This window comes from Oncorhynchus masou, chromosome 1 (genome assembly GCF_036934945.1).
Source record: "Oncorhynchus masou masou isolate Uvic2021 chromosome 1, UVic_Omas_1.1, whole genome shotgun sequence".
In the NCBI taxonomy this organism is placed as follows: domain Eukaryota; kingdom Metazoa; phylum Chordata; class Actinopteri; order Salmoniformes; family Salmonidae; genus Oncorhynchus; species Oncorhynchus masou.
The window spans coordinates 10,534,097-10,556,944 of NC_088212.1; the positions used below are offsets into that span (position 1 = coordinate 10,534,097).

General features: G+C 44.5%; 1 protein-coding gene across 3 annotated transcripts in view; it reads right to left on the reverse strand.

Annotated features, from left to right (window-relative positions):
* unc5ca (unc-5 netrin receptor Ca) overlaps positions 1-22,848 on the reverse strand; it is a 335,052-nt gene that overhangs the window by 4,949 nt on the left and 307,255 nt on the right. For all 3 annotated transcript variants that reach the window (XM_064937639.1, XM_064937554.1, XM_064937718.1), the window contains 3 exons: positions 20,433-20,666; positions 9,667-9,816; positions 9,395-9,559 (listed from right to left, as the gene is read on the reverse strand). In XM_064937639.1, coding sequence (XP_064793711.1) covers positions 9,395-9,559; positions 9,667-9,816; positions 20,433-20,666 — 549 coding nt within the window. The remainder of the gene's footprint in view (positions 1-9,394; positions 9,560-9,666; positions 9,817-20,432; positions 20,667-22,848) is intronic.

Genomic DNA, 22,848 nt, shown 5'->3' on the forward strand with positions numbered 1-22,848 from the left:
ATAGTTAAACAACATGTCCCCATGAAGACGAAGGTTATTCTAAGCTTAGGGGTTAGGTTTAGGGTTACGTGTTAAGGTTAGGGTAAGATGATTGGGTTAGGTTTAGGGTTACGTGTTAAGGTTAGGGTAAGATGATTGGGTTAGGTTTAGGGTTACGTGTTAAGGTTAGGGTAAGATGATTGGGTTAGGTTTAGGGTTACGTGTTAAGGTTAGGGTAAGATGATTGGGTTAGGTTTAGGGTTACGTGTTAAGGTTAGGGTAAGATGATTGGGTTAGGTTTAGGGAAAATAGGATTTTGAATGGAAATACATTTTAGGTCCCCATGAGGATAGAAGAACAAAACGACTGCTTCTGTTTTAAGTTTACATCACCTTAGCAGACACTCTTACCCAGAGAGACTTACAGTAGTGAGTGCAGACATTTTCCTTTAGTAGTCCCCCAGCGGGAATCAAACCCACAACCCTGGCGTTGCAAGCACCATGCACTACCAACTGAGCCACAATAGAGCACATCGTAACACTTCTCGTTGGTGGAAGGAGAGGAGGACCAAAACGCAGCGTGGTAAGTGTTCGTCATGTTTCAATTGAACAAACTGAACACTACACAAAATAACAACAAACCAGTTCTGCCAGGTGAACAGACACTAAACAGAAATTAAAAAACCACAACTAAAATGGGGAAAACAGGCTACCTAAGTATGATTCTCAATCAGAGACGACGAACGACACCTGCCTCTTATTGAGAACCATACTAGGCCAAACACATAGAAATATAACAACCTAGAAAAAAGCACAGACTACCCACCCCAACTCACGCCCTGACCAACCTAACACAAAGACATAAAAAAGGAACTAGGGTCAGAACGTGACACATGGTATATATCATCCAATGAAATGCTTACTTGCAGGTTTCCACTCGACAATTAAATATAGGGGGGAAAAAAATGCAACAACAATAAGAAATTAAAGCTGTGTGCCAACTGTGAAACCATCAGGACAAATTGGTGACACTGCCCTAGGATGAATTACAGTACTTCTTACTAAGCTTGCCAAATATCAGAACTCAAAATCAAACCGATCATGCGATATTATTTGCTTTTGATGTATTTTGGACCATTTTTCAATGATGTTGACTACGTCAAAAGTCTTCTGCAGAACTACTGAACCAGATTTGGTACACTATATATACAAAAGTATGTGAACACCCCTAAAATTAGTTCAAATTAGTGGATTCGGCAATTTCAGCCACGCCCATTGCTGACGGGTATAAAGAAATGTGCACACAGCGATGCAATCTCCATGAGGAGGCAGGGTAGCCTAGTGGTTAGAGCGTTGGACTAGTAACCGGAAGGTTCCAAGTTCAAACCCCCGAGCTGACATGGTACAAATCTGTCGTTCTGAACAGGCAGTTATCCCACTGTTCCTAGGCCGTCATTGAAAATAAGAAATTGTTCTTAACTGACTAGCCTGGTTAAATAAAGGTAAAATAAAAATAAAATAGACAAACATTGGCAGTAGAATGGCCTTACTGAAGAACTACATGGCACCGTCATAGGATGCCACCTTTCAAACAAGTCAGTTTGTCAAATTTCTGCACCTGCAAAAACTGGAAGTGCTGTTGTTGTGGAGTGGAAACGTCTAGGAGCAACAATGATAGAACGAGCCCGCTGAAGCGTGTGGCGCGTAAAAGTCTTGGGTTGCTTCACTCACTACAGAGTTCCAAACTGGGTCTGGAAGCAGCATCAGCACAATAACTGTTTGTCGGGAACTTCTTGAAATGCCACACACAAGCCTAAGATCACCATGTGCAACGCCAAGCTCTGGCTGGAGAGATGTAAAGATCACCGACTCTGGAGAAGTGGAAATGCGTTCTCCAGAGTGATGAATCGCGCTTTACCGTCTGGCATTCCAATGGACGAATCTGGGTTTGTCGGATGCCAGGAGAACGCTACCTACCCGAATACATGGGGCCGACTGTAAAGTTTGGTGGTGGAGGAATAATGGTCTGGGGCAGTTTTTCATGGTTTGGCGAGGCACCTTAGTTCCAGTGAAGGGAAATCTTAACGCTACAGCCTACAATGACATTCTAGACGATTCTGTACTTCCAACTTTCTGGCAACCGTTTGGGGAAGTCCATTTCCTGTTTCAACATGTCAATGCCCCAGTGCACAAAGAGAGGTCCATACAGAATGGTTTATGTGGAAGAACTTGACTGGCCTGCACAGAGCCCGGACCTCAACCCCATCGAACACCTTTGGAATTAATTGGAACGTCGGCTGCGAGCCGAGCCCAATCGTCCCATGTCAGTGCCCGACCTCACTAATGTTCGTGGCTGAATGGAAGCAAGTCCCCGCAGCAATGCTTCAACATCTAGTGGAAAGCCTTCCCAGAAGAGTGGAGGCTGTTATAACTCCATATTAATGCCCATTATTTTGGACTGAGATGTTCGAAGAGCAGTTGTTCGTTCAAATATTCATGTTTTTTTTTCTGCCCAACAGCGCCACATTGTGGCCAACCTCAACCATATTTTACAGGTCAGCTATATCCTTGAGCATGTGTGCCAAATTCCATCACTCAGAATCAGACAGATGAAGATACATGTATTTAAAAAATGTGCCTGTTATATCGCCACTGTGTGGTCGATATGAACATGGTGTGGTCGATATGAACACTGTGTGGTCGATATGAATGTACTTGCATATGTTAAGCCTTGACACTGTTTATCCGTGACTGATTTATATGCATATATGTGACAGACCACACCCACGTGAATGTTTATTGGTCAGTTATGGCCATGGTGTTTGACATACAAGTCTGGAGAATAGTGCATTTACAGACCTTGGTCCATATATGAAGTTTTGCAAATATTGGTCATTCGATGCCTATGGACTGAATGTCATTACTCTAGATCACACGGGGTGCGTGGCTGACAAAGTTAGATTTTTCAATCACTTGTTATACCACCAACCATGTGGCCAATTGGCATGGTATTGCATTAGAGGGTGTGCTCCTTGGGCCAATTGGCATGGTATTGCATTAGAGGGTGTGCTCCTTGGGCCAATTGGCATGGTATTGCATTAGAGGGTGTTCCCCTTGGGCCAATTGGCATGGTATTGCATTAGAGGGTGTTCCCCTTGGGCCAATTGGCATGGTATTGCATTAGAGGGTGTTCCCCTTGGGCCACTTGGCATGGTATTGCATTAGAGGGTGTTCCCCTTGGGCCAATTGGCATGGTATTGCATTAGAGGGTGTTCCCCTTGGCCAATTGGCATTGTATTGCATTAGAGGGTGTTCCCCTTGGGCCACCGAAATGGCAGAAAAAGGAACACAATAATACCAATAATGAACGGGAACAAATGCAATAGAGCTACGGCAGCTTCTCTGCTTCAACCTCTAATGATAAAAAAGACATGGCAGTCGAATATAATAAACATTGTAGCATTTAATACAGGAAGGCACAATTTATTGTCCAATATTTAGACATGTATCTGAGAAAGGGGGGATTGGGGGGGGGGGGGGGGCAAGTCCTTAAACTGTGCAATATTAGCAATAGTAAATCTGGTTGCAGCAGTTGTGATGTGTATGACACATGAATGTATGTGTGTGTTTGTTTGTGTGTGTGTGTGTGAGTGAGTGCATGCGTGCGTGCGAAGGTGTGTGTGTGTGTGTGTGTGAGTGAGAGCATGCGTGCGTGCGAAGGTGTGTGTGTGTGTGTGTGTGAGTGAGAGCATGCGTGCGTGCGAAGGTGTGTGTGTGTGTGTGTGTGAGTGAGTGCATGCGTGCGTGCGAAGGTGTGTGAGTGTGCTGGCTGATACTGTACTCAAACAGCAGGCAAATAGAAAAGCCCCACAGCGGGCATTTCAAAGCAGGGAATAATACATATGTTAAATAACTACCCTTGAGAACATGCTAGGGTGTCTCCTCTTCCTCCTCCTCCTCCTCCTCCTCCTCCTCCTCCTCCTACATCCGTTCCTATCCAAAAATGGTGCCTGTTCTCCACTGAAGCCTCTCTATACTGCATCTGGCCGTTGTTCTCTCTCTCCCACACGCTTACAAGTACACAAGCACGCACGCTCGCACAAACACATACAACATTGCATGTCTTTCTGGGAGGAATTGTCCCATAATTCCTGTTTTCATCTCAGTCGGCCACTCTGCCTGATTATAAATGCTTTTCCTGATCAATTCCAATAACAAGGAAGAGAACCCGTCGCTCTGCTCTTTCCTCTCACGGCCAAAACAGCAATTCTACTAAAAAAAGAAAAAGGGATCATTGATATGAAATGGAAAATAAACTCTGTTGATACAAATTATTTGTATTACAAGTCCACTTAGCCCTTAGTGAAACAGCACTTCTTACGCTGTCTGAAAGACAAGCAGATTGATCAAAATAGCTTTGTTTGATACCCAGCCTGGACCACACAAGGGCTTTTACACAGCGACAGAAAAACAGGCAGACACCAGCACAAGTGAAGTTAACAGCAGATGGGGTCAACAGCAGACGGGGTCAAACAGCAGATTAAACGGTTCATTAAATAAATAAAATAAGTATAATTTTGTTTTAGTTATTTGTAAACTCAGGTTCCCTTTACCTAATAATAGGTTTTGTTGAAGATTTGATAACATTAAATATAAAAAATATGCAAAAATGTGGAAAATCAGAACACGGCACTGTACAACCAACCCCTCATAGTCACACTGACGGGCCCTCAACATAGATAGTGTGTTGATGAATATACCCTCATCAACACATCACCTCTCGTTTCTCTACAGGTGGTGTCTGCTTATATGCTAGAATTTAGACTGACAAAGCATATGAAAAAAATACTATAGTATACTATGGATAAAATAATGTAGTATTACTATATTGATATACGATAGTATTTACTGTAGTATTTTTGTGGACATGACTGTAGGGCGGCAGGCTGCCTATGAGGTTAGAGCATTGGGCCTGTCATCGAAAGGTCGCTGGTGTGAATTCCAGACCTGGCAAGGTTAAAACTCTGTTGATGTGTCCTTGTGAAAGGCATTTAAATGTGCTCTATTATGGCTGAAAAATATACCCTGTAAAACAACACATTTCACTGCACCTATCCTTTGTATGTGACATTAAAAACATTGTTTTTCACTTGTATTTTATTTAGTATTCACTGTAGTGTTGTTGTGGACATGACTGTAGTGGTGAATACTATAGTAAACCTCAGCAAAAACACTGGTCTGGTCAGGTTACCATTGACCACACTCCTACAAGAGACATCTCTCACACCCACCAGAGGGGGAGAGATCGAGAGCTATGGAGAACCTACCTCAGAACAGTAACATGCAATAAATGGACTTTGGGACAATATGTTTCGTCAGCCTAAATGGTAGTAATGACGATAGATGGAATATGAAAATGAATGTCGTTTTTGTTATGTTATTAAAAGTTAAATGACAACGTTATAACAAAAACATTGCAACTTGAATATTTACCTGATGTTGTGTGGAAAATGTCCAGATCAAAGAGAATGTTTTTGTAAAGATGAAATGTGAAGTTAGATGTCTAAAGTAGAGTAAAATCCAGACCTTGCCTCGTAACTCATTCCGCCCAGAGAACTTGCCTTGAAGGCGGAAACGTCCATTTCTGATCCGAGGGTCTAAAACATGTTAAGAATGAACATCCTGACTAGGTGACCAAGCGCTGCAGCCAAGTTCTGAGTAGTCAACAACAACAAAACGCAACACCAGGTTCAACAAGATAAAGGAACCTTTTAACAATCTATGCTACCGATGAGTAGCTGAGTCTAAGAGGGTGAATTCAACCCCTTTCAGAACAAGGGTGAGGAAACCGACCACTACGAGAAAGGACACTGACATCGTGTGGACAATCAGAGAGTTACACCCGGTAACAACAGAAGTGCGGCCATCAGAGGAGAAGTCGTAACTCGGTCCACGAGGAGATACCCCAATCGGAGACCTTCGACACGTAATTACATCATTATATTTTGACCCATAAGAGCAGCAGTTCGGAGGCAAGGTTAGGGTTAAACTAAGCATAGTTTACAAATGTACCCAAGTGGCCCTCGCTACATATTCGTTGCCAGACCCACTGGCTCCAGGTCATCTATAAGTCTATGCTAGGTAAAGCTCCACCTTTTCTCAGCTCATTGGTCATGATGACAACACCCACCCGTAGCACGCGCTGAATCAGGAGACTTTTATTACCCTCACTAACTTTAAACATCATCTATCTGAGCAGCTAACCGATCACTGCAGCTGTACATAGTCCATCTGTAAATAGCCCACCCAATCTACCTACCTCATCCCCATACTGTTTTTATTTACTTTTCTGTTCTTTTGCACACCAGTATCTCTACTTGCACATCACCATCTGCTCAGTTATCACTCCAGTGTTAATCTGCTAAATTGTAATTACTTCGCTACTATGGCCTATTTATTGCCTACCTCCTCACGCCATTTGCACACACTGTATATAGACTTTCTTTTTTTATATTATGTTATTGACTGTATGTTTGTTTATCCCATGTGTAACTCTGTGTTGTTGTCTGTATCACACTGCTTTGCTTTATCGTGGCCAGGTCGCAGTTGTAAATGAGAACTTGTTCTAAACTAGCCTCCCTGGTTAAATAAAGGTGAAAGAAAAATCAAATAAAAAAACTGAAAAACAGCTTCTATCTCAAAGCCATCAGACTGTTAAATAGCCATCACTAGCACATTAGAGGCTGCTGCCTATATACACACACTTGAAATCCCTGGCCACTTGGAACACTAGTCACTTTAATAATGTTTACACATCTTGTATTACTCATCTCATATGTATATACTGTATCCTATACTATTCTACTGTATCTTAGTCTATGTATTACTCATCTCATATGTATATACTGTATCCTATACTATTCTACTGTATCTTAGTCTATGTATTACTCATCTCATATGTATATACTGTATCCTATACTATTCTACTGTATCTTAGTCTATGTATTACTCATCTCATATGTATATACTGTATCCTATACTATTCTACTGTATCTTAGTCTATGTATTACTCATCTCATATGTATATACTGTATCCTATACTATTCTACTGTATCTTAGTCTATGTATTACTCATCTCATATGTATATACTGTATCCTATACTATTCTAATGTATCTTAGTCTATGTATTACTCATCTCATATGTATATACTGTATCCTAGATGTGTGTATTATGTACATGTTGTGAAACGTTTAGATATGACTTATTGCTATTTTACCCCCATAATAACATCTGCTAAACACGTGTATGTGACCAATACAATTTGATTTGAGATTACAATATTAGCCAGATAGCGGTATACAAATCTGTGTTCAAATACAGTTTTAAATCTCACAAATCCTTCAGCTGGGCTTGATTGAGCTTGCCTGGCACAATGGAACCAACCTGGTCGCAAGCACACGAGGAAACTCGGCTCATCCTGCACTCCAGGCAGCCTAAAGCAAACGTTTAATAAAGTATTCTAAATATTTCAAATAGTATTTGGAACTAGGTCTGGAGTGTAGTCAGAGATGGTCTCGGTCTGGAGTGTAGTCAGAGATGGTCTAGGTCTGGAGTGCCTAGGTCTGGAGTGTCTAGGTCTGGAGTGTAGTCAGAGAGGGTCTAGGTCTGGAGTGTAGTCAGAGATGGTCTAGGTCTGGAGTGTCTAGGTCTGGAGTGTAGTCAGAGATGGTCTAGGTCTGGAGTGTCTAGGTCTGGAGTGTAGTCAGAGATGGTCTAGGTCTGGAGTGGAGTCAGAGATGGTCTAGGTCTGGAGTGTCTAGGTCTGGAGTGTAGTCAGAGAGGGTCTAGGTCTGGAGTGTAGTCAGAGATGGTCTAGGTCTGGAGTGTAGTCAGAGAGGGTCTAGGTCTGGAGTGTAGTCAGAGATGGTCTAGGTCTGGAGTGTAGTCAGAGATGGTCTAGGTCTGGAGTGTCTAGGTCTGGAGTGTAGTCAGAGATGGTCTAGGTCTGGAGTGTAGTCAGAGATGGTCTAGGTCTGGAGTGTAGTCAGAGAGGGTCTAGGTCTGGAGTGTAGTCAGAGAGGGTCTAGGTCTGGAGTGTCTAGGTCTGGAGTGTAGTCAGAGATGGTCTAGGTCTGGAGTGTAGTCAGAGATGGTCTAGGTCTGGAGTGTAGTCAGAGAGGGTCTAGGTCTGGAGTGTCTAGGTCTGGAGTGTAGTCAGAGATGGTCTAGGTCTGGAGTGTAGTCAGAGATGGTCTAGGTCTGGAGTGTAGTCAGAGAGGGTCTAGGTCTGGAGTGTCTAGGTCTGGAGTGTAGTCAGAGATGGTCTAGGTCTGGAGTGTAGTCAGAGATGGTCTAGGTCTGGAGTGTCTAGGTCTGGAGTGTAGTCAGAGATGGTCTAGGTCTGGAGTGTCTAGGTCTGGAGTGTAGTCAGAGATGGTCTAGGTCTGGAGTGTAGTCAGAGATGGTCTAGGTCTGGAGTGTCTAGGTCTGGAGTGTAGTCAGAGATGGTCTAGGTCTGGAGTGTCTAGGTCTGGAGTGTAGTCAGAGATGGTCTCGGTCTGGAGTGTAGTCAGAGATGGTCTAGGTCTGGAGTGTCTAGGTCTGGAGTGTAGTCAGAGATGGTCTAGGTCTGGAGTGTCTAGGTCTGGAGTGTAGTCAGAGATGGTCTAGGTCTGGAGTGTAGTCAGAGATGGTCTAGGTCTGGAGTGTCTAGGTCTGGAGTGTAGTCAGAGATGGTCTAGGTCTGGAGTGTCTAGGTCTGGAGTGTAGACAGAGATGGTCTAGGTCTGGAGTGTAGTCAGAGATGGTCTAGGTCTGGAGTGTCTAGGTCTGGAGTGTAGTCAGAGATGGTCTAGGTCTGGAGTGTCTAGGTCTGGAGTGTAGTCAGAGATGGTCTAGGTCTGGAGTGTCTAGGTCTGGAGTGTAGTCAGAGATGGTCTAGGTCTGGAGTGTCTAGGTTTGGAGTGTAGTCAGAGCTGGTCTATGTCTGGTGTGTAGTCAGGGCCGGTCTAAGAAGGTCAGAGTGTGCTATAGTAAGAGAGTGCTATAGTCAGAGAGTGCTATAGTCAGAGAGTGCTATAGTCAAAGTGCTATAGTCAGAGAGTGCTATAGTCAGAGAGTGCTATAGTCAGAGAGTGCTATATAGTCAGAGAGTGCTATATAGTCAGAGAGTGCTATATAGTCAGAGTGTGCTATAGTCAGAGAGTGCTATATAGTCAGAGTGCTATAGTCAGAGAGTGCTATAGTCAGAGAGTGCTATAGTCAGAGAGTGCTATAGTCAGAGAGTGCATCCCAAATGGCAACCTTTATAGTGCGCTACATTAGGGTGCCATTTGAGTCACACGCACAGAGTGTACAGTGTGTACAGTGTGTACAGTGTAACCAGTAAACGGTGGTGTGAGGTTTGAGTCTCACCTCAGACAAAGTGCTGCTGAGCTGAAAGATCTGCCCCTCCCCTTCTACTTGGCGTACACACAGCTTACAGCTGAGCTCTGTGGTGCTGGAGCAGAACCGCTCCAGGGTGAAGGTGCAGTGAAGTGTTCGCTGGCAGCCACTCCACACCTGGTAGAAGGGGATCTCCTACACACACACACACACACACCATGTATTCACTATATATTGCAAGTACATGGTCACGTGGTACGACAACTTCTATTGACAACTTTAAAGTTTCACCATGAGCTCACCTGGTACTTGGCGAGCAGCTTGCTCTTCCACTGTCCGTGGGGGACGTCGTGGACAGAGAGGCGCAGGTTGTGGGTGCTGTCCTTGAAGTTCAGGGTCTTTGGTTCATCCAGCAGCTTCCCTCCCATCTGGGTCTCCATCTGAAGTACCTCCTACAGCAGCAAAGACAATAACACAATGAATTACCTCCTACAGCAGCATAGACAATAACACAATGAATTACCTCCTACAGCAGCAAAGACAATAACACAATGAATTACCTCCTACAGCAGCAAAGACAATAACACAATGAATTACCTCCTACAGCAGCATAGACAATAACACAATGAATTACCTCCTACAGCAGCATAGACAATAACACAATGAATTACCTCCTACAGCAGCAAAGACAATAACACAATGAATTACCTCCTACAGCAGCATAGACAATAACACAATGAATTACCTCCTACAGCAGTATAGACAATAACACAATGAATTACCTCCTACAGTAGTATAGACAATAACACAATGAATTACCTCCCTCAGCAGCAAAGACAATAAGACAATGAATTACCTCCTACAGTAGTATAGACAATAAGACAATGAAGTACCTCCTACAGCAGCAAAGACAAAAACACAATGAATTACCTCCTACAGCAGCAAAGACAATAACACAATGAATTACCTCCTACAGCAGCAAAGACAATAACACAATGAATTACCTCCTACAGCAGCATAGACAATAACACAATGAATTACCTCCTACAGTAGTATAGACAATAAGACAATGAATTACCTCCTACAGTAGCATAGACAATAACACAGTGAAGTACCTCCTACAGCAGCATAGACAATAACACAATGAATTACCTCCTACAGTAGCATAGACAATAAGACAATGAAGTACCTCCTACAGCAGCAAAGACAAAAACACAATGAATTACCTCCTACAGCAGCAAAGACAATAACACAATGAAGTACCTCCTACAGCAGCATAGACAATAACACAATGAAGTACCTCCTACAGCAGCATAGACAATAACTTGACTTACATTGACTTTTGACTGACTGAACTTTTGACTTACGGTAACCGCAATGGTAGTATCCATTACAATACTGGATGCATAAGCCTACGGCTGTATGAGGCTCGTGCCAAACAGCAGACTGGTGAAGAGTCATTGTATTAGTGTACAGTGAGCTCCAAAAGTATTGGGCCAGTGATCTTTTTTGTTAGTTTTAGCTCTGTACTTCAGCACTTTGAATTTAAAATTATACAAAGACCACAAGGTTAAATTGCAGACTGTCATCTTTAAGTTGAGGGTATTTTAATGCTTATCGGGAGATTTTAAGAGACCAAAAGTATTTGGACAAAATCACTTATATGTGTATTAAAGAAGTCAAAAGTGTCACGCCCTGACCTGAGAGAGACTTTTCATTTCTCTATTTGGTTAGGTCAGGGTGTGATTAGGGTGGGCATTCTAGGTTTTCTGTTTCTATTGTGGCAAAGAAGGGGGTCGAGTGGTAAATGGCAGATATGTGAGAGCAGAACTAATAAACGGGCTCTGCCCGATCACTAAAATGGCCACCCCTGTTAGAACTACAGATCACAAAATGGCCGACCACCAAAACTACAAGTCCCAGAAGCAAGGGGAACCCTCAGAAGGTGGAGCAAACCCACAGATAAAGGGTCAAGAAAAACCAGGAAGAGGAGAAGAGAGTGCTGGAAGGATCTATGAACAATAGAGAAAGAGACAATAGAGATTGGCTGGATTTACCGTGTATGAGCTGGACTGTTTTGGACTTACCTGTTGGCGTTTGGACCTGGACCTACCGAGAACCCGATTCGTGTACCGAACACTGCTATCCTTGACCTCGCCTACGGCCTGGGTGGACCAGGACGGAGAAACAAACACACAGGTACTGTCCTGTTCGAAAGAACTCTCATTCTAGGGTGATTTGGTGACAGTTTACCACTTAGTTTGTGACAAACGCTCCTAACCTTGAAGAGGTTTGTCACACTATGTTGGTGTGTTTGATTCCCAATCGGAGGCAGCTGTCTATCGTTGTCTCTGATTGGGAATCAGATAGTGTAACAGAAGATCCCACCACCAACGGACCAAGCAGCGTGCCCCGAAGTGGAGGACATCATGGACATGGGAGGAGGTAATGGCAGGGCATGTGGAAACAGGCGGAAGCAGCGAGGGAGGAACGGCGGCAATACCAGGAGTCACGGCAAGGAAGGAAGCAAGAGAGGCAGCCTCAAAAACATTTTTGGGGGGCACACGGGTTGAAAAGTGGAACGAGCGGAACTAAGGGGTGAACGAGAACCAACTCCCTGTAAATAGAATGAGGAGTTGGTCACGGTTCAAGTGCCACGTTTTCCGGTTCAGCCAGGACAGATTGTGCCGGCTCAGCGCTTCTGGTCTCCGGTGCGCCTCCTCGGCCCAGGATATACTCAGTTCACCAGCACAACCCAGTGCAGCTTGTTGCAGCTACCCGCACTTGCCGGGCTACAGGGGGTATTCAGCCAGGACGCGTTGTGCCAGCTCTACGCTCCAGACCTCCAGTGCGCATCCACAGCCCAGTATATCCTGCGCCGGCTCTACGCACTATGCCTCCAGTGCGCCTTCATTGCCCAGTACGTCCTGTGCCAGCTCTCCACACTCACTGAGCTAAAGTGGGTATCCAGCCAGGACACGTTGTGGCAGCTCCACGTACCAGGCTTCCAGTACGTCTCCTCAGTCCGGTTCGACCTGTTCCGGCTCCACGTACAAAGCCTCCAGTGATGATCCAAGGCCTGAAGCCTCCAGTGATGATCCATGGCACGAAGCCTCCAGTGATGATCCATGGCACAAAGCCTCCAGTGATGATCCATGGCACGAAACCTCCAGTGATGATCCATGGTCCGGAGCCTGCAGCGATGATCCATGGCATGTAGCCTGCAGCGATGATCCATGACACGGTCCCTGGTACGGAGCCTCCAGCAACGGTCCCCGGTCCGGAACCTCCAGCAACGGTCTCCAGTACGGAGCCTCCAGCGGCGGTCTGCAGTCCGGAGCCTCCGGTGATGATCCAAGGTCCGGTTCCTCCGGCGGCGATTCACGGTCCGGAGTCTCCGGTGACAATCCGGGGTCCGGTCCCACGGAAGCAGAGGGATCAGCGTGCGGTGCGGGGGCTACGTCCCGAACCGGAGCCGCCACAGAGGATAGATGCCCACCTGGACCCTCCCCTATGGAGTCAGGTTTTGCGGCCGGAGTCCGCACCTTTGGGGGGGGTACTGTCACGGCCTGACCTTATTGAGCCTTTTATTTCTCTATTTGGTCAGGGTGAGATTAGGGTGGGCATTCTAGGTTTTCTGTTTCTATGTTGGTGTGTTTGATTCCCAATCAGAGGCAGATGTCTATCGTTGTCTATGATTGGGAATCAGATATAAGTTGTCAGTTTCCTTTTGGGTTTTGTGGTATCTTGTCTTTGTTTGTTGCTTTATGCACGACTAGCTTCACGGTCGGTTTGTGTTCTTTCTTCTTTCCAGGTGTTACGTTTTCAAATAAAGAGAGAATGTACGCCTACCACGCTGCACTTTGGTCCGGTCATTTATCATCCGACAACGAGAGTAACAAAAAGGTTAGTATTTGGTCCCATATTCCTAACACCAATGACTACATCAAGATAGTGACTCTACAAAATTGTTGGATGCATATGTTGATTGCTTTGGTTGTGTTTCAGATTATTTTGTGCCCAATAGAAATTATTGTAATAACGTGGTGTCATTTTGGAGTCACTTTTGTTGTAAATAAGAAAACAGTATGTTTCTAAACACTTCTATATTAATGTGGATGCTGCCATGATTACAGAAAATCCTGAACGAATCATGAATAATGTTGAATGAGAAAGCAGAGGCATAAATATCATAGCAGCCCCCCCCCCAAAAAATACAAAATAAATAATAATAATTGTAACCTCTGCTGTTATTGTAATGGTCAGAGGTTAGAGGCTGTTATACAGTATTTGTGCTAGTTACTTTTCTCACAAACGTTTACATTTTGGTTTTATAGGGCCCGTTCCAAATGGCACCTTATTCCCAATATAGTGTACTACTTTTGACTAGGGCCTATAGAGATCTGGATAAAAAATATAGGAAATAGAGAGTAATTTGAAACACATTCATTGTCTATATTAACTAGTCTGGTGTAAAAGAACACCTGGTGTATCAGAACACCAATTGACTCCTAATCATCCTCCTTCAACAACTACTGCAGTATCAGAACACCAATTGACTCCTAATCACCCTCCTTCAACAACTACTGCAGTATCAGAACACCAATTGACTCCGCCTCTTTCTCATCCTTCAACAACTACTGCAGTATCAGAACACCAATTGACTCCGCCTCTTTCTCATCCTTCAACAACTACTGCAGTATCAGAACACCAATTGACTCCTAATCACCCTCCTTCAACAACTACTGCAGTATCAGAACACCAATTGACTCCTAATCACCATCCTTCAACAACTACTGCAGTATCAGAACACCAATTGACTCCTAATCACCCTCCTTCAACAACTACTGCAGTATCAGAACACCAATTGACTCCTAATCACCCTCTTTCAACAACTACTGCAGTATCAGAACACCAATTGACTCCTAATCACCCTCCTTCAACATCTACTGCAGTATCAGAACACCAATTGACTCCTAATCACCCTCCTTCAACAACTACTGCAGTATCAGAACACCAATTGACTCCTAATCACCCTCCTTCAACATCTACTGCAGTATCAGAACACCAATTGACTCCTAATCACCCTCCTTCAACATCTACTGCAGTATCAGAACACCAATTGACTCCTAATCACCCTCCTTCAACAACTACTGCAGTATCAGAACACCAATTGACTCCTAATCACCCTCTTTCAACAACTACTGCAGTACAAGAATACCAATCGACTCCGCCGCTTCCTCACCCTTCAACAAGTACTGCAGTATAGGAATATCAATCGACTCCTCCTCCAACAACTACTGCAATATAAATCAACTCTTCCTCCTCCTTCTCCTTCAACAAAAACTGCAGTAAAATAATATCAATCGACTCCGCCTTCTCGATCAACAACTACTGCAGTATAGGAATATCAATCGACTCCGCCTTCTCCTTCCACAACTACTGCAGTATAAGATTATCAATCGACTCCGCCTTCTCCTTCCACAACTACTGCAGTATAAGATTATCAATCGACTCCGCCTTCTCCTTCCACAACTACTGCGGTATAAGATTATCAATCGACTCCGCCTTCTCCTTCCACAACTACTGCAGTATAGGAATATCAATCGACTCCGCCTTCTCCTTCCACAACTACTGCAGTATAAGATTATCAATCGACTCCGCCTTCTCCTTCCACAACTACTGCAGTATAAGATTATCAATCGACTCCGCCTTCTCCTTCCACAACTACTGCAGTATAAGATTATCAATCGACTCCGCCTTCTCCTTCCACAACTACTGCAGTATAAGATTATCAATCGACTCCGCCTTCTCCTTCCACAACTACTGCAGTATAAGATTATCAATCGACTCCGCCTTCTCCTTCCACAACTACTGCAGTATAGGAATATCAATCGACTCCGCCTCCTCCTTCCACAACTACTGCAGTATAAGATTATCAATCGACTCCGCCTCCTCCTCCTCCAACAATTACTACAGTATAAGAATATCAATTGACTCCGCCTCTCCCTCCTCCTTCAACAACTACTACAGTATAAGAATACCAATCGACTCCGCCTCCTCCTTCAACAACTACTGCAATGTAAGAATATCAATAGACTCTGCTTCCTCCTCCTCCTTCAACAACTACTGTTTATTCAATCGACTCCTCCTCCTTCAACAACTACTGCAATGTAAGAATATCAATCGACTCCGCCTCCTCCTTCTCCTTCCACAACTACTGCAGTAAAATAATATCAATCGACTCTGCATTTCAACAATGACTGTAACGTAAGTATATCAATGGACTCCAGGGCTTTCTCCTATAGAGCTCCATTTTTATGGGACGGTCTGCCTACCCATGTGAGAGACGCAGACTCGGTCTTAACCTTTAAGTCTTTACTGAAGACTCATCTCTTCAGTGGGTTATATGATTGAGTGTAGTCTGGCCCAGGAGTGTGAAGGTGAACGGAAAGGCTCTGGAGCAACGAATCGCCCTTGCTGTCTCCGCCTGGCCGGTTCCCCTCTCTCCACTGGGATTCTCTGCCTCTAACCCTATTACAGGGGCTGAGTCACTGGCTTACTGGTGCTCTTTCATGCCGTCCCTAGGAGGGGTGCGTCACTTGAGTTGGTTGAGTCACTGTTGTGATCTTCCTGTCTGGGTTGGCGCCCCCCCTTGGGTTGTGCCGTGGCGGAGATCTTTGTGGGCTGTACTCGGCCTTGTCTCAGGATGGTAAGTTGGTGGCTGAAGATATCCCTCTAGTGGGTGGGGTTATATCCTGCCTGTTTGGCCCTGTCCGGGTGTATCATCAGATGGGGCCACAGTTTCTCCTGACCCCTCCTGTCTCAGCCTCCAGTATTTATGCTGCAGTAGTTTATGTGTCGGGGGGCTAGGGTCAGTTTGTTATATCTGGAGTACTTCTCCTGTCTTATCCGGTGTCCTGTGTGAATTTAAGTATGTTCTCTCTAATTCTCTCTTTCACTCTCTCGGAGGACCTGAACCCTAGGACCATGCCTCAGGACTACCTGGCATTATGACTCCTTGCTGTCCCCAGTCCACCTGGCCATGCTGCTGCTCCAGTTTCAACTGTTCTGCCTGCGGCTATGGAACCCTGACCTGTTCACCGGACATGCTACCTGTCCCAGACCTGCTGTTTTCAACTCTCTAGATACAGCAGGAGCGGTAGAGATACTGACATCCCGAGGTGCTGACTTGCTGCACCCTCGACAACTACTGTGATTATTATTATTTGACCATGCTGGTCATTTATGAACATTTGAACATCTTGGCCATGTTCTGTTATAATCTCCACCCAGCACAGCCAGAAGAGGACTGGCCACCCGTTATAGCCTGGTTCCTCTCAGGGTTTCTTCATAGGTTTTGGCCTTTCTAGGGAGTTTTTCCTAGCCACTGTGCTTCTACACCTGCATTGCTTGCCTCCTACTCCTCCTTCAACAACGACTGCAATGTAAGTATATCAATCGACTCCGCCTCCTCCTTCAACTACTATAGTATAAGAATATCGATCGACTCCGCCTCCTCCTTCAACTACTATAGTATAAGAATATCAATCGACTCCGCCTCCTCCTTCAACTACTATAGTATAAGAATATCAATCGACTCCGCCCCCTCCTTCAACTACTATAGTATAAGAATATCAATCGACTCCGCCTCCTTCAACAACTACTATAGTATAAGAATATCAATCGACTCTGCCTCCTCCTTCAACTACTATAGTATAAGAATATCAATCGACTCCGCCCCCTCCTTCAACTACTATAGTATAAGAATATCAATCGACTCCGCCTCCTTCAACAACTACTATAGTATAAGAATATCAATCGACTCTGCCTCCTCCTTCAACTACTATAGTATAAGAATATCAATCGACTCCGCCTCCTCCTTCAACTACTATAGTATAAGAATATCAATCGACTCCGCCTCCTCCTTCAACTACTATAGTATAGGAATATCAATCGACACCACCTCCTCCTTCAACAAGTAATGGAGCATAGGAATAACAATCGACTCCGTCACCTCCTCCATCTTCAACAAATACTGTAGTATAGGAATATCAATCGACTCCGTCGCCTCCTCCATCTTCAACAACTACTGTAGTATAGGAATATCAATCGACTCCGTCGCCTCCTCCATCTTCAACAACTACTGTAGTATAGGAATATCAATCGACTCCGCCTCCTTCAACAACTACTGCAGTAAAGGAATATCAATCGACTCCGCCGCCTCCCCCATCTTCAACAACTACTGCAGTAAAGGAATATCAATCGACTCCGCCGCCTCCTCCATCTTCAACAACTACTGCAGTAAAGGAATATCAATCGACTCCGCCGCCTCCTCCATCTTCAACAACTACTGTAGTATAGGAATATCAATCGACTCCATCGCCTCCTCCATCTTCAACAACTACTGCAGTAAAGGAATATCAATCGACTCCGTCGCCTCCTCCATCTTCAACAACTACTGTAGTATAGGAATATCAATCGACTCCGTCGCCTCCTCCATCTTCAACAACTACTGTAGTATAGGAATATCAATCGACTCCGTCGCCTCCTCCATCTTCAACAACTACTGTAGTATAGGAATATCAATCGACTCCGCCTCCTTCAACAACTACTGCAGTAAAGGAATATCAATCGACTCCGCTGCCTCCTCCATCTTCAACAACTACTGTAGTATAGGAATATCAATCGACTCCGTCGCCTCCTCCATCTTCAACAACTACTGTAGTATAGGAATATCAATCGACTCTGTCGCCTCCTCCATCTTCAACAACTACTGCAGTAAAGGAATATCAATCGACTCCGTCGCCTCCTCCATCTTCAACAACTACTGCAGTATAGGAATATCAATCGACTCCGTCGCCTCCTCCATCTTCAACAACTACTGCAGTATAGGAATATCAATCGACTCCGTTGCCTCCTCCATCTTCAACAACTACTGTAGTATAGGAATATCAATCGACTCCGCCTCCTTCAACAACTACTGCAGTAAAGGAATATCAATCGACTCCGCCGCCTCGTCCATCTTCAACAACTACTGCAGTAAAGGAATATCAATCGACTCCGTCGCCTCCTCCATCTTCAACAACTACTGTAGTATAGGAATATCAATCGACTCCGTCGCCTCCTCCATCTTCAACAACTACTGCAGTAAAGGAATATCAATCGACTCCGTCGCCTCCTCCATCTTCAACAACTACTATAGTATAAGAATATCAATCGACTCCTCCTCCTTCAACAACTACTGCAGTAAAGGAATATCAATCGACTCCGCCTCCTTCAACAACTACTGCAATATAGGAATATCAATCGACTCCGTCGCCTCCTCCATCTTCAACAACTACTGTAGTATAGGAATATCAATCGACTCCGCCTCCTTCAACAACTACTGCAATATAGGAATATCAATCGACTCCGTCGCCTCCTCCATCTTCAACAACTACTATAGTATAAGAATATCAATCGACTCCTCCTCCTTCAACAACTACTGCAGTAAAGGAATATCAATCGACTCCGCCTCCTTCAACAACTACTGCAATATAGGAATATCAATCGACTCCGTCGCCTCCTCCATCTTCAACAACTTCTGTAGTATAGGAATATCAATTGACTCTGCCTCCTTCAACAACTACTGCAGTAAAGGAATATCAATCGACTCCGTCGCCTCCTCCATCTTCAACAACTTCTGTAGTATAAGAATATCAATCGACTCCTCCTCCTTCAACAACTACTGCAGTAAAGGAATATCAATCGACTCCGCCTCCTTCAACAACTACTGCAATATAGGAATATCAATCGACTCCGTCGCCTCCTCCATCTTCAACAACTACTGTAGTATAGGAATATCAATCGACTCCGCCTCCTTCAACAACTACTGCAATATAGGAATATCAATCGACTCCGTCGCCTCCTCCATCTTCAACAACTACTATAGTATAAGAATATCAATCGACTCCTCCTCCTTCAACAACTACTGCAGTAAAGGAATATCAATCGACTCCGCCTCCTTCAACAACTACTGCAATATAGGAATATCAATCGACTCCGTCGCCTCCTCCATCTTCAACAACTTCTGTAGTATAGGAATATCAATTGACTCCGCCTCCTTCAACAACTACTGCAGTAAAGGAATATCAATCGACTCCGTCGCCTCCTCCATCTTCAACAACTACTATAGTATAAGAATATCAATCGACTCCTCCTCCTTCAACAACTACTGCAGTAAAGGAATATCAATCGACTCCGCCTCCTTCAACAACTACTGCAATATAGGAATATCAATCGACTCCGTCGCCTCCTCCATCTTCAACAACTACTGTAGTATAGGAATATCAATCGACTCCGCCTCCTTCAACAACTACTGCAATATAGGAATATCAATCGACTCCGTCGCCTCCTCCATCTTCAACAACTACTGTAGTATAGGAATATCAATCGACTCCGCCTCCTTCAACAACTACTGCAATATAGGAATATCAATCGACTCCGCCGCCTCCTCCATCTTCAACAACTACTGTAGTATAGGAATATCAATCGACTCCGTCGCCTCCTCCATCTTCAACAACTACTGCAGTAAAGGAATATCAATCGACTCCGCCTCCTTCAACAACTACTGCAGTAAAGGAATATCAATCGACTCCGTCGCCTCCTCCATCTTCAACAACTACTGTAGTATAGGAATATCAATCGACTCCGTCGCCTCCTCCATCTTCAACAACTACTGTAGTATAGGAATATCAATCGACTCCGTCGCCTCATCTTCCAACACACCAACTACAAAATTCCCTTTGAAAGCAAGACCGATTAAAGTTACTTTGACATGTCATTAGAAACACCAACCTAACATTTTGTTTTCAAACTATCCTCCCTTGAAATGTTGAAACATTTGTGGGAAAGAGCATTGCTGAAATTAAAAAGTGAACGAGTGAGTTAGTGTGAGTGAACGAGTGAGGGGCACAGGTACGCGGGAGAAAGTAGGACTTCATTGGTGTGCGGTGTGTACGGTGTCCATATTAGGAGTCCCAAGGAGTCAGTGAGGCTATCTTAATGCTGCCCCCCCCCCCCTTACCTTGAGTGCGTCCTGGGTGTCATCCAGACAGTAGACTCTAATGTGGTACTCCAGTGTGGTGCTTGACACAGGGCCGAAGATGGCCAGTTTGAGGCGCTTGGCGGCAGCCTTGCTGACGGACTGGCCCACCAGGCAGTAGGTCCCCAGGGTCTCTGTCAGTAGATGACATGCCTCCTCATCCATCTGGATGTAGCAGGGTGTGGTGAAGTTCTCCTCCCCGACCACTACCACGTCCTGTTTGGGACACAAACACGGTTATTGTATGATGAGAGACTGGGCATATTTCATTCCCCTGATAGAATTTCAACTCTTCAGAGAAACCCTTGTCCATACAGCATTGTGTGTGTGTGTGTGTGTGTGTGTACACAAACAGCACACACTGGCCAAGTCTGACCTCTCCTCTAAGTCTCCTCTTTCTTGTTCCATAACTCTGTTTACCCACTGTGATCCTCTACCTTATTTTATCTAGAATCCTTATCCTGATGCCTACAGTACACCAGCCACACACAAGCATTCATTTTCCTGCTGTTATGAGGGGAGAAACAACAGGAATTAAAAGCCTTTGCAGTAAGCTTGGCCGTTAAACAGTACACCAGCCACACACAAGCATTCATTTTCCTGCTGTTATGAGGGGAGAAACAACAGGAATTAAAAGCCTTTGCAGTAAGCTTGGCCGTTAAACAGTACACCAGCCACACACAAGCATTCATTTTCCTGCTGTTATGAGGGGAGAAACAACAGGAATTAAAAGCCTTTGCAGTAAGCTTGGCCGTTAAACAGTACACCAGCCACACACAAGCATTCATTTTCCTGCTGTTATGAGGGGAGAAACAACAGGAATTAAAAGCCTTTGCAGTAAGCTTGGCCGTTAAACAGTACACCAGCCACACACAAGCATTCATTTTCCTGCTGTTATGAGGGGAGAAAAAACAGGAATTAAAAGCCTTTGCAGTAAGCTTGGCCGTTAAACAGTACACCAGCCACACACAAGCATTCATTTTCCTGCTGTTATGAGGGGAGAAACAACAGGAATTAAAAGCCTTTGCAGTAAGCTTGGCCGTTAAACAGTACACCAGCCACACACAAGCATTCATTTTCCTGCTGTTATGAGGGGAGAAACAACAGGAATTAAAAGCCTTTGCAGTAAGCTTGGCCGTTAAACAGTACACCAGCCACACACAAGCATTCATTTTCCTGCTGTTATGAGGGGAGAAACAACAGGAATTAAAAGCCTTTGCAGTAAGCTTGGCCGTTAAACAGTACACCAGCCACACACAAGCATTCATTTTCCTGCTGTTATGAGGGGAGAAACAACAGGAATTAAAAGCCTTTGCAGTAAGCTTGGCCGTTAAACAGTACACCAGCCACACACAAGCATTCATTTTCCTGCTGTTATGAGGGGAGAAACAACAGGAATTAAAAGCCTTTGCAGTAAGCTTGGCCGTTAAACAGTACACCAGCCACACACAAGCATTCATTTTCCTGCTGTTATGAGGGGAGAAACAACAGGAATTAAAAGCCTTTGCAGTAAGCTTGGCCGTTAAACAGTACACCAGCCACACACAAGCATTCATTTTCCTGCTGTTATGAGGGGAGAAACAACAGGAATTAAAAGCCTTTGCAGTAAGCTTGGCCGTTAAACAGTACACCAGCCACACACAAGCATTCATTTTCCTGCTGTTATGAGGGGAGAAACAACAGGAATTAAAAGCCTTTGCAGTAAGCTTGGCCGTTAAACAGTACACCAGCCACACACAAGCATTCATTTTCCTGCTGTTATGAGGGGAGAAAAAACAGGAATTAAAAGCCTTTGCAGTAAGCTTGGCCGTTAAACAGTACACCAGCCACACACAAGCATTCATTTTCCTGCTGTTATGAGGGGAGAAACAACAGGAATTAAAAGCCTTTGCAGTAAGCTTGGCCGTTAAACAGTACACCAGCCACACACAAGCATTCATTTTCCTGCTGTTATGAGGGGAGAAACAACAGGAATTAAAAGCCTTTGCAGTAAGCTTGGCCGTTAAACAGTACACCAGCCACACACAAGCATTCATTTTCCTGCTGTTATGAGGGGAGAAACAACAGGAATTAAAAGCCTTTGCAGTAAGCTTGGCCGTTAAACAGTACACCAGCCACACACAAGCATTCATTTTCCTGCTGTTATGAGGGGAGAAACAACAGGAATTAAAAGCCTTTGCAGTAAGCTTGGCCGTTAAACAGTACACCAGCCACACACAAGCATTCATTTTCCTGCTGTTATGAGGGGAGAAAAAACAGGAATTAAAAGCCTTTGCAGTAAGCTTGGCCGTTAAACAGTACACCAGCCACACACAAGCATTCATTTTCCTGCTGTTATGAGGGGAGAAACAACAGGAATTAAAAGCCTTTGCAGTAAGCTTGGCCGTTAAACAGTACA